Consider the following 17,797-nt stretch of genomic DNA (forward strand, 5'->3'; position numbering starts at 1 on the left):
ATGGGCGGCTTTGCTATTAGCATTAGCATTCGGTTCAATACATCGGTCCGGCCAGGTCGACTGGAGCTCAAAACCTTAGCGGTGGTGAGCTAGCGTGTGATCCCTAATGTGTTTGCACTGCGTGAATAGAAAAGCATTCAGGGTTTGGTGTTACTGACTACGTTTATAAACTCACCGTATATTAAAAACATCAGATTTTTATTAGATGAACTCAAACACCTGATCAATGAAGACGCCCTTCCCTAATGTGTTTAGTGCCAAATCACTATATCAGTGCAACCAAATCTTATTATTCTATATTATCATCTATAGTGCGTGTGTGTGTTCAGGTGTGTGTGTGTGTGTGTGTGTGTGTGTGTGTAATAAGAGTGTGTGTGTGTGTGTGATTGATAGTGTGAGTGTGTGTCTTTAACACTACCCCCCCCCCCCCCCCCCTTCCTCTCAGTGTTCATTGATCTCCTGTTGGTTTGTACGGATCAGATTTTCGGGGCCCCGGGGACACAGCGGGTCGTGGACGATCGATTCTGCTGTTTTCTGAGTGGAATCTTTTGAGTGAGGATATTTTTGGGGAGAGGGGCAGATGGGCGTGGCCCCTGGAGCGCTGTACAGATGGGCGTGGCCCCTGGAGCGCTGTACAGATGGGCGTGGCCCCTGGAGCGCTGTACAGATGGGCGTGGCCCCGCTCCTCTCCCGTTATAAAGATTGTTTCTTGTAGAAACGTCTTTTTTCTTCCTGCTTTCCTTCGGTGTAAATATCAGACTGTGAATATATAAAGTAAATATATATATATATTTTGGAGGTGACGGCCGACTGGCTGGCCGGGGCGTGGCCAGGGCGTGGCTCGGCTCGGTGCAGCTCGGCACGGCGTGGCGGTTCATGGACGGTGCGTGCAGGATTTCGGCTTGTGTCAAGCTTTATTTTTTATGATTTTTCAGTTTGTAAATTCTCTGAGCGCGGTTGGTTTGGAGTGACGGAGGGAGACGGAGCGTCGGTCTCCCCCCCCCCCCCCAAAAAAATCTATTTATTACACAAATGTATGAAAAATAAAATCATGGACGAAAATAATAAAGGATTTTTTCTTTTCAAACGACTGAGTGTAAATAAATGTTTTGATTATAACATCAGTTCTGCTCCTTTATTCTCCAATTATTCTGAGATTTAATAATAATTATATTAATAATAATAATAATAATCATTCATATATACACACACACGGGCCGCTTCAGAATTACTGGCACTGCTGGTAACATTAATCACACTGAAAATACACCGTAGGATCAAAAGTATGTGGACACCTGATGTTTTACACCCACCTATTGTTAACAGGTTTATGCGCTTCTTTTGTAACAGTAGTTTGGGGAAGGCTGTTTCCTATTCCAGTGTGATTTCAATCCATAAAGACGTGACCTCAACCCCATCACACACCTTTGATTGTGAGTCACGTCCAGCGTCGGTACCTGATATCACAAATCCCATCAGGACAAAAGGTTCATTTTAATGTCATCAACATGCAGATGAGTCTGATTAATGTGACTCTCAGACGGCACAGTGTGAGAAACCGTTATGATGCTGTAATAAATGTAGCCACACGGGCTCTGGAGTACCCTAACAGTCTGTTAAGCAGAAAAAAAAGAAATTTGTATGTCAATTCTATACAGAAACACCTTAGAGTTCTCTGGGCCCGAGCTCATCTCAGATGGACCAAAAGACAGTGGACGCGTGTGCTGTGGTCGGGTTTTTGGCCAAAATGGACTTAAAGTTCCTCTTCCCAAAAATGTGAAGGTTCCACTGACGCTGAGGCGTATTTTGGGATTTTAGAGAGACACACAGTGCCTTTAAGGCGACATCTTTTTCCATGATTATTTCAGTTGGATGATGCCACATGATGCCTCATTCTGTACACAGAGTGTGTGTGCTTGATTGGCCTGCCTGCAGTCCAGATCTGTCTTCTATTGAAAATGTATGGCACAAAAGGTGCATTTTGGTGATTCTGACCCTGGACCAGCAAATTTACAACCAAACAAAGAACCAGTGCAGCTTTATATGAATATAATGAATTTTAAGGTCCGCTGAGATGAACTTATTTATTTTTAATTCAGACTGAACAGCACTGAGGTCTCTTAGCTCATTACTGACATTGTTTACTGCATTTACAATTTATACATCAGACCATTTTGTATAAGCGGTTTATAATTAGACAGTGAAGCTGCTGCTCTCTGTAGTGTGAAACTATAAACGTGTTTAATCATATAATACAGGGTGTCAAAGTCTGGACGCAGGAAATATCACTAACTATAACTATATGTTTACTACAATGCACACACGTACATATTGCATCACAACACATTGAAGATGTTATTGATTAATATTCTAATGAAATAAAATGTTGAAAAATTTATTGAAATTTATTGAAAATATGCATTTTTCCTGTGTCCAGACTTTAGAGATACTCTGTACATTCCTATATTTCATCCATCACTCTATCATGCATTATGTATCAGATTTTACCTGATTTTAGCTGTTCACAGTCATGAATTGGACAAATCTGTGTCACATATGAGGAAAACCATGAGATTTGAGTTATTCTGAGTGGATTCTGAGTGCTGCTGTTTCTCTGATTGTGCTGTCGGGTCTCCGGTTCCGCACTGCAGCTTTAATCCTGACAGCGGCGCACTGACTCACTGTGAACAGCAGGGGGCGCTGAGTTACAACACTGCGCTGGTGACGTCATCAGGTCATGTGTGGCTGTAAGCTCCTTCTCTGAGGTAATGTTAGCATGTAGCTATTTCGGAGTTGTGTTTTAGTTTTACTCAGTGTGGATTTAATGATGTCGCTTTGATTACATTTTTATTATGAAGACTGTAAGTTTAGATTTTGAGTTATAACGCGTATCTGTTTATATTCGCAGCGCGGTGAGTTAAAGATTTACCGGTTAGCCTGATGGCTAATGTAGCATTGTTGCTAACAGCTGGCTGAGTGCGCATGTGCAGATCAGAGTAGCGACAGCAGCATGTGTGTTTCAGTTCATGTTTAATTCATCTTTAATATTTTATTCATTCCAGATTTTATTATTATTAGAAGTGAATCAGCATGATGGAGAGATATTATAAAGTGTTAAACAGCTCGGAGTGAAATACAGAGACTTTAGATCTTCATGTTTGATCTTTAAACTGATTTTATTTTCACTTCTGATTTGTTTTTTTCTTTAAAGATCAGAAAGTGATCAGAGCTGCTCATCATGCGTCAGAACAAGAAAAATGCCATTCCTGACAGGTATGTGAAGCTCTCCTGTACAGCACTGACACAAATCTGCTTTATTATTATTTATCATTTATTTAATAAAGTTTCCTAAACCATTTACACTAAAACAAATCTGCATTAATCAGAAATCAAAGAAAATTAGTTTATAACGAATCGTTACACACAACCTCCCACAATTCGTGTCATTTTAAATGAAATTATTCTTCAAAATAAGAGCTTCAGTTTATCGTGATTAAACACTGGAACTACCGGAGCAGCTTGTTTGTTTACTTTCCTCTCTCTTCTGTTCATCTTAAATCTTCATGTCTGATTTGTGTCGAGATTTTTCCTTCATCGTTTCTTTTCACCACATCAAGTAGAAAAAAGAAATAATCAGACTTTTGTGATTAAGAGCTTTCAGTGATCTGATGATGAATAATGAACAGAGAATCATAAGTATGTGGACGTGTGTTGGTTTTGAAGTGAACAATCTGAGTTAGTATAAAGAGCAGTATAAAGATTACATGTGGAAGTGCAGTTACTGTAAACAAAATCCCAACAACACTACTGCTGTTCATCACAGATCAAATAAAATACTGTGTTTATACATCCTGTATATCTCATCAGATCTCAGAGCAGTTATAAAAGCATACACCACAGCAGCTCAGCAAAAAGAACTCGTACCACCAACAAACTCTACCATAAAAGCAGATAGAGCTCAATACCCCAAACAATGATGGGAACAAAATATCTACACAAGATGCCACATAGGACACACCAGACTGACCCATACCTACCTGCTAAAAGGAGACCGGGCCCCCACTCGCCCCTCTGTGGATCAAGAACTTCTATTAAACACGTTCTCTATTCATGCCAACAGATGAACACCATCAGAGCAAAGTTCTACAGTACAGACAGCTACAAGGAAATCTTCACGTCAGGACTTTCCCAAAAACTGTTTACATTCTTAGAAGCACTTGGACCTAAAAACGCCACATAAGTTATAAACAAACTATAAAAACTCTATAACCACATTGTTCCATAATCACTCTAACCGCCTCTGGTTCTGTAGCCACCCTGTATGTTTGTAGCTCTCCCTGGTAAATGTGATGTACAGTATTTAATGTCGGTGTGTTTACAGGTGGTCTGATTATAAATCGGTGGGTAAACGGATCCCGGGGACTCGATTCATCGCTTTTAAAGTTCCACTAAAGCAGGTGATTCATTTTGTTCTAACAATCTGAGAACACTGGAGTTCATTTATACATCAGTGCAGTGGTGGCTCAGTGCGTACGGGTTAGGGTTGGGCGGTATTGCCGATTTTCATACCGTCATACCGTCTTCAGAAAATACCGCGGTATAGGGTATTACCGGCAGGGTGCGGGCGTCTCTCTGTTAGTAACGGGTCGTTCGCCAGCGATCCGATTCTATTGAACGGCTCTTTCAAGTGAACCGAGTCGCATCTCTGGGAGCCGCTGTATACATGTTTTCATTTTTGTGCCGTTCTTATCGTATCGCGAAGAGTGAGCGCCACACACACACACACACACACACACACACAGAGAGATAATATTATATTGTATAAACTTGCACAAGTAAGTTTTTTTGCAAGTTCGGGCTCGTCAGTGAATGTAACCGTATTCGGTACACAAAGACGTTATGTTGACATGCTAGCGCGTTGTGCCACCCCATCCCATGGTTTTGAATGGCAAGATACTAACTGTTAGCTTAGCAAGCAAACCCGATGGAATCGCCGTGTAAGTAGCGCGTTCCAATAACCTGCCTTATAATAAGTCATTGATTTATTAGAATCCTCTCTACTGAGGCAGCTGATTATGTAGGCAGTAAGGGAGCAAGGCAGCTCACTAGGTGTTTGAACACACCCCATGTAGAGCGCTCACTAGCTTTTGTGTTATCACCTCAAACAGTGAGCACCCCCCACAACCAATCAGTGAGCTCCAGCCGCCTACAACTCCCGCCCCTCCCTTACTGTGGATGCACCAAGGTCTTAAAGTCTCCGTTTTCAAAGGTGGACCTGAAGCAGAAATACCGCAATACCGTCATACCGCCCAACCCTAGTACGGGTACAGGATTATTTATCAGAAGGTTGCTGGTTCAAGCCCAAAGTTACCACTGTACCTTCATAATAATAATCAAATCAATGTTTTGAGAATGTTTGTTCATAAATGTGAATTTAAGGTCACTCATCTCCACAACACAGTTGAACCAGGGTGCACAAACTTTTGACTGTTTCTATGTGTAAATGGTAGCTTAGTGGATACAGTACTGGACAAGTGATCAAAAGGTTACTGGTTCAAGCCCCACTAATGCCTAGTTGTTATTGTTGGCCCTCAGTTGCTTGGAGAGTAAGTTGGTCTGGATGATGGTGTCTCCTAAACATCTAAATAACGGTGTGTTACACGGTGTGTAAATGACCTCAGACCTCCTGACCAGTGTAATCTGGAGCTGCTCTGGTGTTGGTGTGTGATTTTCAGTCTCTGCTGGGGCGTCTGAGTGAGTCGGAGATGTTCGGAGCCGCTGATCTGATGGACGTGTTGAAGAAAGAGAGTGAAGAACTCGGTCTGATCATCGACCTCACCTTCACCACACGCTACTACCAACCACAGGTCAGAACCAGGACCAGGACCAAACTACACATCAGAGCTCTGATAGGACGTCCACAACACACGTGTCCACTGTCTGTTGGTCCATCTGAGATGAGCTCTGGTCCAGAAAACTCTGATAATTGGTGTGTGTGTGTGTGTGGTGTGTGTGTGTGTGGTGTGTGTGTGTGTGGTGTGTGTGTGGTGTGTGTGTGTGTGTGGTGTGTGTGTGTGTGTGTGTGTATGTGTGTGTATGTGTGTGTGTGTGTGTGTGTGTGTGTGTGTGTGTGTGTGACAGGATTTGCCGGACACTCTGCACTATCTGAAGATTTTTACAGCAGGACACGAGGTACCGAGTGATTCCACCATCCTGAACTTCAAACGAGCCGTCAGGAGATTCCTCAGAGAGAACCAGAACAACGGTACATTCACTCATTCATCACTCTCTCATTCACTCACTCTCTCATTCACTCACTCTCTCATTCACTCACTCTCTCATTCATTCACTCACTCTCTCATTCATCACTCTCTCATTCACTCACTCTCTCATTCATCACTCACTCATTCATCACTCTCTCATTCATCACTCTCTCATTCACTCACTCTCTCATTCATCACTCTCTCATTCATCACTCTCTCATTCACTCACTCTCTCATTCACTCACTCTCTCATTCATTCACTCACTCTCTCATTCATCACTCTCTCATTCACTCACTCTCTCATTCATCACTCACTCATTCATCACTCTCTCATTCATCACTCTCTCATTCATCACTCTCTCATTCATCACTCTCTCATTCACTCACTCTCTCATTCACTCACTCTCTCATTCATCACTCTCTCATTCATCACTCTCTCATTCACTCACTCTCTCATTCATCACTCTCTCATTCATCACTCACTCATTCATCACTCACTCATTCATCACTCTCTCATTCATCACTCTCTCATTCATCACTCTCTCATTCACTCACTCTCATTCATCACTCTCTCATTCATCACTCACTCATTCATCACTCTCTCATTCACTCACTCTCTCATTCACTCACTCTCTCATTCATTCACTCACTCTCTCATTCATCACTCTCTCATTCACTCACTCTCTCATTCATCACTCACTCATTCATCACTCTCTCATTCATCACTCTCTCATTCATCACTCTCTCATTCACTCACTCTCTCATTCATCACTCTCTCATTCATCACTCTCTCATTCACTCACTCTCTCATTCATTCACTCACTCTCTCATTCATCACTCTCTCATTCACTCACTCTCTCATTCATCACTCACTCATTCATCACTCTCTCATTCATCACTCTCTCATTCATCACTCTCTCATTCACTCACTCTCTCATTCACTCACTCTCTCATTCATCACTCTCTCATTCATCACTCTCTCATTCACTCACTCTCTCATTCATCACTCTCTCATTCATCACTCACTCATTCATCACTCACTCATTCATCACTCTCTCATTCATCACTCTCTCATTCATCACTCTCTCATTCACTCACTCTCATTCATCACTCTCTCATTCATCACTCACTCATTCATCACTCTCTCATTCACTCACTCTCTCATTCACTCACTCTCTCATTCATTCACTCACTCTCTCATTCATCACTCTCTCATTCACTCACTCTCTCATTCATCACTCACTCATTCATCACTCTCTCATTCATCACTCTCTCATTCATCACTCTCTCATTCACTCACTCTCTCATTCATCACTCTCTCATTCATCACTCTCTCATTCACTCACTCTCTCATTCACTCACTCTCTCATTCATCACTCTCTCATTCATCACTCTCTCATTCACTCACTCTCTCATTCATCACTCTCTCATTCACTCACTCTCTCATTCATCACTCTCTCATTCATCACTCTCTCATTCACTCACTCTCTCATTCACTCACTCTCTCATTCACTCACTCTCTCATTCATCACTCTCTCATTCATCACTCTCTCATTCACTCACTCTCTCATTCATCACTCACTCATTCATCACTCACTCATTCATCACTCTCTCATTCATCACTCTCTCATTCATCACTCTCTCATTCACTCACTGTCATTCATCACTCTCTCATTCATCACTCTCTCATTCACTCACTCTCTCATTCACTCACTCTCTCATTCATTCACTCACTCTCTCATTCATCACTCTCTCATTCACTCACTCTCTCATTCATCACTCTCTCATTCATCACTCTCTCATTCATCACTCTCTCATTCATCACTCACTCATTCATCACTCTCTCATTCACTCACTCTCTCATTCACTCACTCTCTCATTCACTCACTCTCTCATTCATCACTCTCTCATTCATCACTCTCTCATTCACTCACTCTCTCATTCATCACTCACTCATTCATCACTCTCTCATTCACTCACTCTCTCATTCACTCACTCTCTCATTCATCACTCTCTCATTCATCACTCACTCATTCATCACTCTCTCATTCACTCACTCTCTCATTCATCACTCTCTCATTCACTCACTCTCTCATTCATCACTCTCTCATTCATCACTCTCTCATTCATCACTCGCTCATTCATCACTCACTCATTCATCACTCTCTCATTCACTCACTCTCTCATTCACTCACTCTCTCATTCATCACTCTCTCATTCATCACTCTCTCATTCACTCACTCTCTCATTCATCACTCTCTCATTCATCACTCTCTCATTCATCACTCTCTCATTCATCACTCTCTCATTCATCACTCTCTCATTCACTCACTCTCTCATTCATCACTCTCTCATTCATCACTCTCTCATTCACTCACTCAGGTTTATCATCACTGATAGTGAGAGCTGTATGATGGTGGATGCTCTCTCTCTCTCTCTCTCTCTCTCTCTCTCTGATCTGCTGCTGCTGGTGTGATTACAGATAAACTGATCGGGGTTCACTGTACCCACGGACTCAACCGAACCGGCTACCTCGTCTGCAGGTACACCTGAGGAGGGGGAGGGAGGGGGGCCTGGGCAGGGGGGTGTATTTGGACTGATCAGGTAATCCAATGTGTGTGTGTGTGTGTGTGTGTGTGTGTTACAGGTATCTGATTGATGTAGATGGTGTTGAACCACAGAATGCCATCGACTGTAAGTGCTTCACATCTTTCACTGATGTTTTTATTAAAGACTGTAGGGGGGGGGGGGGGGGTTAATGTTTGTGCAGTACTCTATAAACCGCATCTTCATAAAAGTTGGGACGATGTGTAAAATGCAGTAAAGAAAGAAAGTGTGATGTGTTAATCCTCTGAACTTGGGGAGGGCGGGGTAGGATTAGGGCGAGGGGGGGGGGGGGGGGTCAGTGTGTTTTTAATGATTTGTCATGTTTCAGTGTTTAATACGTCACGAGGTCACGACATCGAGAGACAGAACTACATACAAGATCTCACAACAGGACCGAAGCGCAGGTGAGAACATCTCATCAACAATCCTGGATTATTTACTGCTCTGATGATGTAACGATGATGTAACGATGATGTAACGATGATGTAATGATGATGTAATTTACATTTACATATTCAGCATTTAGCAGACGCTCTTATCCAGAGCGACTTACAGAAGTGCTTCCATAGTGAACATTTCATTTCTCAAGTTTAAGTAAACTTGAGAAAGGGCCAGTAATAGCTCAGTGGTTAAGGTACTGAACTAGTAAACAGAAGGTTGCCGGTTCAAGCCCCGCCACCACCAAGTTGCCACTGTTGGGTCCCTGAGCAAGGCCCTTAACCCTCAATTGCTCATCGTGTTCCGCTCATTGTGTAAGTCGCTTTGGATAAAAGCTTCTGCTAAATGCTGAAAATGTAAATGAAAATGTAAAGTAAACAGTCAAAGAACACAAATCTGCTGAAACCTGTTAGAACCAAAGTGCCTTTTTTTTTTTTGGAAATGGAAAAAAAAATGTTAGTAAATAAGTACAAGTCAGCTTAATGATGTAATGATGATGTAATGATGATGTAATGATGATGTAATGCCTCTCTGTAGTAATGATGGCATGGAGGATTCGGAGGAGGAGCCGATCAGAGGCGGAGCCACAAACGGGGATAATCACCGTGATTCTTTTCGAGCCGAGCGGCCCCGCCCTGATTTTGGGATGAGAGGAGCTCCTCAGGATGGGTGTGTTTACATTCACTCACTCACGCGCTCACTGATGATGTGTGTGTGTGTATAATGTGTGTATATGATGTTGTGTGAGTGTGTGTGTGTGTGTATGTCTGTGTGTGTGTATAATGTGTGTATAATGTGTGTATATGATGTGTGTGAGTGTGTGTGTGTGTATGTCTGTGTGTGTGTATAATGTGTGTATAATGTGTGTATATGTGTGTGAGTGTGTGTGTATGTCTGTGTGTGTGTATAATGTGTGTATAATGTGTGTATAATGTGTGTATAATGTGTGTATATGATGTTGTGTGAGTGTGTGTGTGTGTGTATGTCTGTGTGTGTGTATAATGTGTGTATAATGTGTGTATATGATGTGTGAGTGTGTGTGTGTGTGTATGTCTGTGTGTGTGTATAATGTGTGTATAATGTGTGTATATGATGTGTGTGAGTGTGTGTGTGTGTGTATGTCTGTGTGTGTGTATAATGTGTGTATAATGTGTGTATAATGTGTGTATATGATGTGTGTGAGTGTGTGTGTGTGTGTATGTCTGTGTGTGTGTATAATGTGTGTATAATGTGTGTATATGATGTGTGTGAGTGTGTGTGTGTGTGTATGTCTGTGTGTGTGTATAATGTGTGTATAATGTGTGTATAATGTGTGTATATGATGTGTGTGAGTGTGTGTGTGTATGTCTGTGTGTGTGTATAATGTGTGTATAATGTGTGTATAATGTGTGTATAATGTGTGTATATGATGTGTGTGAGTGTGTGTGTGTGTATGTCTGTGTGTGTGTATAATGTGTGTATAATGTGTGTATATGTGTGTGAGTGTGTGTGTGTGTGTGTTTGTGTGTTTGTGTATGATGTGTGTGTGTGTGTGTTTGTGTATGATGTGTGTGTGTGTGTGTGTGTGTGTGTTTGTGTATGATGTGTGTGTGTGTGTGTGTGTGTTTGTGTATGATGTGTGTGTGTATGTTTGTGTATGATGTGTGTGTTTGTGTGTGTATGTTTGTGTATGATGTGTGTGTGTGAGTGTGTGTGTGCGTGTGAGTGTGTGTGTGCGTGTGAGTGTGTGTGTGTGTGTGTGTGTTTGTGTATGATGTGTGTGTGTGTGTGTGTGTGAGAGTGTGTGTGTGTGAGTGTGTGTGTGTTTGTGTATGATGTGTGTGTGTTTGTGTATGATGTGTGTGTGTGTTTGTGTATAGTGTGTGTGTGTGTGTGTGTGTGTATGATGTGTGTGAGTGTGTGTGTGTGTGTGTGTGTATGATGTGTGTGTGTGTGTGTGTGTGTGTGTGTGTGTGTTTGTGTATGTGTTTGTGTATGATGTGTGTGTGTGTGTGTGTGTGTGTGTTTGTGTATGATGTGTGTGTGTGTTTGTATGATGTGTGTGTGTGTATGATGTGGGTGTGTGTTTGTGTATGATGTGTGTGTGTGTGTGAGTGTGTGAGAGTGTGAGAGTGTGTTTGTGTATGATGTGTGTGTGTGTATGGTGTGTGTGTGTGTGTGTATGATGTGTGTGAGTGTATGGTGTGTGTGTGTATGGTGTGTGTGTGTATGGTGTGTGTGTGTATATGATGTGTGTATGATGTGTGTGTGTGTGTGTGTGTGTGTGTGTGTGTGTGTGTGTGTGTGTGTGTTGCTCCACTGTGACTCAAACTCAAACTCAAAAGAAGCTTTATTGGCATGACAAATAAGGACATTCGTATTGCCAAAGCAAGTTACAGGGAAATATAAACAATAAAAATAAGAAAGAACAAAAATATACAGAACAGTTACATGTGCAAAAAATATAGAATAGAATAAAATATTAATAAAAACAGTGCAAAATAATAACAATAAAAAGTATAATATTTACAATAATGAGGTAGTAAAACAATCAGTTTGTGCGTGTGTGTGTGTGTGTGTGTGTGTGTGTATGGGACATGGTCACCCACTGTCCCTCACCTGGTGGCAGGTGTGAGTATAGAGTGCTGCTAGTGTGCAGCTCTCTCTGTGCTCCCCCAGTAGGTGGGGCAGTGTGTCGGGGTCTGGGAGGGAGGTGAAGTTGGGGATGATGTTATTAAATTTAGGGAAGAATTGGGAGCGGACGTGGTGGTACTTGGTACACCGGGTGAGGAAGTGCAGCTCCGTCTCTACTGTACTGAGAGTGCAGTGCTGACACGACCTCTCCTCCCGGGGCAGCCAGGACCGGGTGTGTCGCCCCGTCTCCACGGCCAGGTCGTGTGCGCTCAGTCTGTACCTCGTCAGGGTGTTTCTTAATTTATGGTCGGATACTGTGCTCAGATAATCTGCTGCACTGTAGTGTCTGTTTAGGGTCAAATAACAAATAACAACAAATAATAAATAACTGCATTTTACTTTGAGTTTTAGTTTCAGTTTCCCAATAATTCAGATATTTAGTTCTGAGTTTTTGTGTAATTTGGTTTATTCTAATTGGGTTTACAGATTTTTTCTGTTCCTGAGTCTTTATTGTGTTAGTGTGTGTTAGTGGTGTGGCGGCGTGTGTTAGTAATGTGTTTGTGTGTGTTATTAGGGTGTCTGTGTGTGTTAGTGGTGTATGGGTGCAGTGACTCAGGACCAGTTGGATGAGGGGACTGGTATGTTTGCTCAGCTCTTGGTGTTTCAGGGCTTTATAATGATAAGTTTGGGGGTCGCTCTCATTTAGATGTTTCCAGAAGTTGATGCTCTTCTCTGTATGTTTATAATTAGTGGAAATCGGCCTAATTCTGCCCTGCACGCATTGTTCGTGGTGTGTGTGTGTGTGTTAGTGGTGTGTTGGTGTGTGTTCGTGGTGTGTCTGTGCACCTTTAGGATGCTTTTACAGAACTCTGTGTGCAGGGTCTCTAATGGATGTTTGTCCCAATTATGGAATTGATGGTGTGTAAGCGAACCCCAAACTTCACTGCCATATAGAGCAATCGGTTCAATTATTGATTCAAAAATTTTAAGCCAGATTCGAACTGGAATTTCCACGAATGTTTGACGTTTTATGGCGTCGACGCCCTGCGAGCTTTTTCTCTCAGTTCATTTACTGCCGGGTTAAAGTTTCCTGTGGAACTGATGTTCAGTCCGAGGTAAGTATAATCTTTAGTGTGCTCAATTTCATGGTGTCCTAATTTATATGTGTGTTTGGTTCCCTGAGATCTGGCTCTTTTCTGGAAGGTCATAATTTTGGTCTTTTTGAGGTTGACGGTCAGGGCCCAGGTCTGACAGTACTGCTGCAGCAGGTCCAGTTTGTGCTGGAGACCCTGGGCGCTGGGGGACAGCAGGACCAGATCATCTGCATATAGCAGGAGTTTAATCTCTGAGTCGTGTAGAGTGAGACCGGGCGTGGCTGAGTGCTCTAACATGGAGGCCAATTCATTAATATAGATGTTAAATAGAGTTGGACTTAAACAGCAGCCCTGTCTCACTCCACGCTCCTGAGAGATGAGATGTTTCTCTTACTGCCGATTCTTATTCCACACTGGTTTTCTGTGTACATGGATTTAATAAGATCGTATGTTTTACCCCCTACACCACTCTCTAACATTTTATAAAACAATCCTTCATGCCAAATGGAATCAAAAGCTTTTTTTAAATCAATAAAACATGCAAATATTTTAGAGTTATTTTGAACTACATATTTTTGGATCAGGGTGTGTAGGGTGTAAATATGATCGGTAGTGCGGTAATTTGGTAGGAAACCAATCTGACTTTTACTCAGGACGTTGTGTTGGGTAAGGAAGTGTAATAATCGTGAGTTAATTATACTACAGAATAACTTCCCCAGGTTACTGCTCACACAGATGCCCCGGTAATTATTAGGGTGGAATTTATCTCCACTTTTGTAGATGGGTGTTATGAGACCTTGATTCCAGATTTCAGGGAAGGAACCGACACTCAGAACCAGGTTAAAGACTTTTAACATCGCCAGGTGAAATTTGGAGCTGCCGTGTTTGATCATTTCATTCAGGATCCCGTCAGGTCCTGATGATTTCTTTGTTTTTAGTTTTTTTATGTTGTCTTTAAGTTCCTGCTCAGTAATGAGAGAGTCTAGAGGATTCTGGTGGTTTTTAACAGCCCGTTCCAGTTCCTCTAACTTACTAATAATTTGAATTTGTTCAGGATTTGAATCTAATTCTATATTTTTAAAGAGTGATTGGAAATGGGTTGTCCAGATATCCCCATCCTGAATGGCCAATTCTTCCTGTTCTCTATGTTTTAATTTGTTCCAATTGTCCCAGAATTGATGTGTGTTGATTGATTGTTCAATAATTGTTAGTTGTTTTTGGGTGTACTGAGCTTTTTTGGTTCTGAGTGTACGTTTATATTGTTTGAGGGTTTCACAGTAAAGAAGTCGTGTGTTACTGTTGTTTGGGTCTCTGTGTTTTTGGTTTGATATTTTACGGAGTTCTGTTCTTAACATTTGACAGTCTTTGTCGAACCAGCTGTCATCTTTTGTAGATTTAGGTTTTGATTTAGATTTAATTTGTAATTGAGCTTTATTTGCTGTATTTTTAAAGATCTGATTAATATTTTTAACTGCCTGATTTACTCCTTCTTTACTGTGAATGTAAGCAGTGTCCAGAAAGTTGTCTAAGCTAATTTGGATTTCTGTGCTGCTAATTGCTTTCTGGAACTCTTCTGCGCTGTTCTCGGCCCATCTGTAGGATCTGGGGATGTTGTACAGCTTACTGGGCCGTGTGTGTGTGGTGGGGTTAGTTTCTGTCTTTTTGATGAACACAGTAATTTGGCTGTGATCAGACAGAGGGGTTAGAGGTTTAACAGTAAATGCACTGAGAGAGAAAGGGTTCAAATCTGTTATTGCATAATCTACTGTACTATTACCAAGAGGTGAGCAGAACGTGAACCTTCCTAATGAGTCCCCTCGAGTTCTACCATTGACGATGTACAGACTTAAAGTTCGGCAGAGCTGCAGGAGGTCTTTACCATTTTTGTTAGTAACATGATCATAATTGTTTCTGTGGTTTAGGGTGGAATTGGTATTATGAATTTGGTTGTTATTGATGAATCTGTTTCCCTGTTCATTTATAATATCAGGTTGGGTTCCTGTTCTGGCGTTCAGGTCTCCACAGACGAGCACGTTTCCCTGGGCTTGGAAATGGCAGGTCTCTCTCTCCAGCTCTGAGAACATGTCTTCAGAGTAGTATGGAGATTCTGACGGAGGGATATAAATGGCACAGAGAAACAGATCCTTCTGTGATGATAGTATAGTTTTGTTTATTTTCAGCCAAATGTGGAATTTTCCAATTTTCATGGTGTTTATTAGCGTGTGTAGGTGTGATTTGTACCAGATTATCAGACCTCCTGAATCTCTGCCTTGGCGCACTGTGCTAAGTTTTTGGGAGGGTAGTATAATTTCTCTGTAGTCACGGGGACAGTGAGTGACCATGTCGGCCTTGCACCATGTTTCCTGTAGGATGATGATGTCAAGGTTTTTAATGTGTGTGTGGAAGTCAGTGTGTAAGCTTTTTAATCCGAAGGCAGAGGAGCTCAGGCCTTGGATATTCCAATTGCTAACGGTAACTCTCTTAACGGTGACTCTCTCTCTCCTCCTCTCAGGTTTTTCCATCATTGGGGAGGGGATTACCCAGCAGGACCACGCCCACCTCCCTTGTCTCCTTATATGGCCCCTCCCTCTTTCATGGGTCCGCCTCCTTTATTACCTACACCTCCTTTATTACCTACACCTCCTTTATTACCTACACTTCCTTTATTACCTACACCTCTGAACCAGGGGGCGTGGCCTGGATACAGTGCTGGACATTACCCCGCCCCTCCTATGAACCCCGCCTTCATGCCACCGTACCAGTTCAGAGAAGCACCGCGGCACACCTGGAGGAGGAAACGCCACCGCCGGGATCACACACACACCTCACCGTACACACACTGAACACACACACACACACACACACACACACACTACACCATACACACACCTCACCGTATACACACTCAACACAGTACACACACTAAATACACTCACACACACGCACACAGTATTTACACACACATCCCACAACTAGAGAACGTGTGTGTGTGTGGTGTGTGTGTGGTGTGTGTGTGGTGTGTGACTGTAGCGTCTCTCTGAAGCTTTTATCAGTTATTTTATTTAGTTTTTATTTGAAATAAAATCCCTGTGTTCAGGAATAAGAACTGTTGCTCTTATTTACACTGATTTCATGACTCTAGTTTCTCACACGCTCATGTTTAGCCTCATCTTGGTTTATGAGAATATAAGTTGATGGAGATACTGAACATGAAGCCAATGCATTAACACCAGCAGGAACGTAGAAGGAAACACACAGGACGTCCTGGAGTTCTATACAGAAACACTTTAGAGTTCTCTGGGCATGAGCTTATCTCAGATGGACCAAAAGACGGTGAACACGAGTGCAGAGTAAACGTTAGTTCACGTTTATTTATCAAGAAGATGCCACACCTCATTCTGTACACACTGTAGACACAGAGTGCGTGTGCTAGACCGGCCTACCTGCAGTCCAGATCTGTCTCCTGCTGAAAATGTCCGTTGCAGAATCAGACGACGGCGAGCACGGACTGTTGAGCAGCTGAATCTCGTATCGAGCAAGAACGGAGAAAAATTTCACTCACAAACCTGCAACCATCAGTGTCCTCAGTTCCTCACACAGTAAAAAGTAGGAATGCATAGGAACACTGATGGAACACGGGGGAACACGCCCCCGTCCTGACTTTTTTAGAGTTTGTTACAGCATCGACCCCCCAAAAACTAGAGGTGAGCCTAACAGGTGCAGTTTAGGAAAATTATGTGCTGTACAAATAAACAGTAGCATTTGTTAATGTGCATATTAAGCGGCGCCATTTGCAAGATTGTCTTTCATAAGTACTAAAGGTTCTGCGTCCTCTTCTTACACCAGTGAGTCTTTACAGATTGCTATTGAATTTATTATGAGTAAAGATAAATTGATCTTTTATTTAGTTCTTTAATTAGTTAATATCAGTAGTGGAATTGATTGTGTACCAGGTGTTTCCAACATCAATTTTATATTAAATGTAAATGAAGAACATGAAGCTGTGAAGGTGAAATACCTGTACAAACTAAACCTTTATCATCACCAGTGGGGTGGCTCGGTGGGTAGCACTGTCATGTCACAGCAAGAAGGTCCTGGGTTTGATCCCCAGGTGGAGCAGTCAGGGTTCTTTCTGTGAGGAGTTTGCATGTTCTCCCTGTGTCTGTGTGGGTTTCCTCCCACAGTACAGAGGCGTGTAAGTGAGGTGAACTGGAGACACTAAATAGTTCATGACCGTGTTTGATATTAAACTTGAACTGATGAATCTTGTGTGAGCAGTAACGACCCGTCCTGTCATGAGTGGAACTGAAGTGTAAAACATCACGTTACAATAATAATAAATAAATAAATAATTACAAGGCAAGGCAAGTTTATTTGTATAGCACCTTTCATACACAGTGGCAATTCAAAGTGCTTTACATAAGGAAAAAAACAAGTTAATTAAAAGCATTAAAACATTCCTGAGATCTAGAACCTCAGAAAGACTTCTTGCAAACATTTAGTTACAATTAAGACAACATGAAATTCAAACAAGAGAGATAAAAAATTAAGAACATGAAAAACTAAAAGAAAATATAGTACAGTATATTTTACAGTTATTTGTGTTTTTGATTAATGCTGTTTATCTCACTGTGATCACACTCGATAATCCTGGTAAAATGATTCTCAGTTTTGAAGCTGAATGTTCAGTTCTTTATCGAATGACCAGGCTACAGAGAAGCTGTTTTCCACAATCCATTATGCTCATGAACAACTGAACACTACTGAACTGTTTATGCTCTG

General features: G+C 41.9%; 2 protein-coding genes across 4 annotated transcripts in view; both read left to right on the forward strand.

The window, feature by feature from the left end:
- Positions 1-1,087, forward strand: part of setd1ba (SET domain containing 1B, histone lysine methyltransferase a) — a 26,666-nt gene extending 25,579 nt beyond the window's left edge. The window contains exon 18 of the mRNA XM_063014710.1: positions 1-1,087. This exon is cut by the window's left edge and continues 751 nt beyond it. The gene's annotated coding sequence lies outside the window, so the exon portion shown is untranslated.
- Positions 1,088-2,746: 1,659 nt separating this feature from the next.
- On the forward strand, positions 2,747-16,115 carry dusp11 (dual specificity phosphatase 11 (RNA/RNP complex 1-interacting)). 3 transcript variants are annotated; one of them, XM_063013883.1, is made up of 10 exons: positions 2,747-2,765; positions 3,212-3,273; positions 4,382-4,457; positions 5,736-5,867; positions 6,142-6,265; positions 8,746-8,806; positions 8,911-8,957; positions 9,199-9,274; positions 9,846-9,977; positions 15,528-16,115. In XM_063013883.1, exons 2-10 carry the CDS (start codon positions 3,239-3,241, stop codon positions 15,856-15,858), a joined length of 1,014 nt encoding a protein of 337 aa, XP_062869953.1. In that variant the 5' UTR covers positions 2,747-2,765; positions 3,212-3,238; the 3' UTR covers positions 15,859-16,115. The 3 variants fall into 3 exon arrangements, with proteins under 3 accessions (XP_062869953.1, XP_062869954.1, XP_062869952.1); XM_063013884.1 differs by lacking the exon at positions 2,747-2,765 and adding an exon at positions 2,844-2,861; XM_063013882.1 differs by lacking the exon at positions 2,747-2,765 and adding an exon at positions 2,968-3,012.
- Positions 16,116-17,797: the final 1,682 nt, after the last annotated feature.

Source organism: Trichomycterus rosablanca, chromosome 18 (assembly GCF_030014385.1).
Source record: "Trichomycterus rosablanca isolate fTriRos1 chromosome 18, fTriRos1.hap1, whole genome shotgun sequence".
In the NCBI taxonomy this organism is placed as follows: domain Eukaryota; kingdom Metazoa; phylum Chordata; class Actinopteri; order Siluriformes; family Trichomycteridae; genus Trichomycterus; species Trichomycterus rosablanca.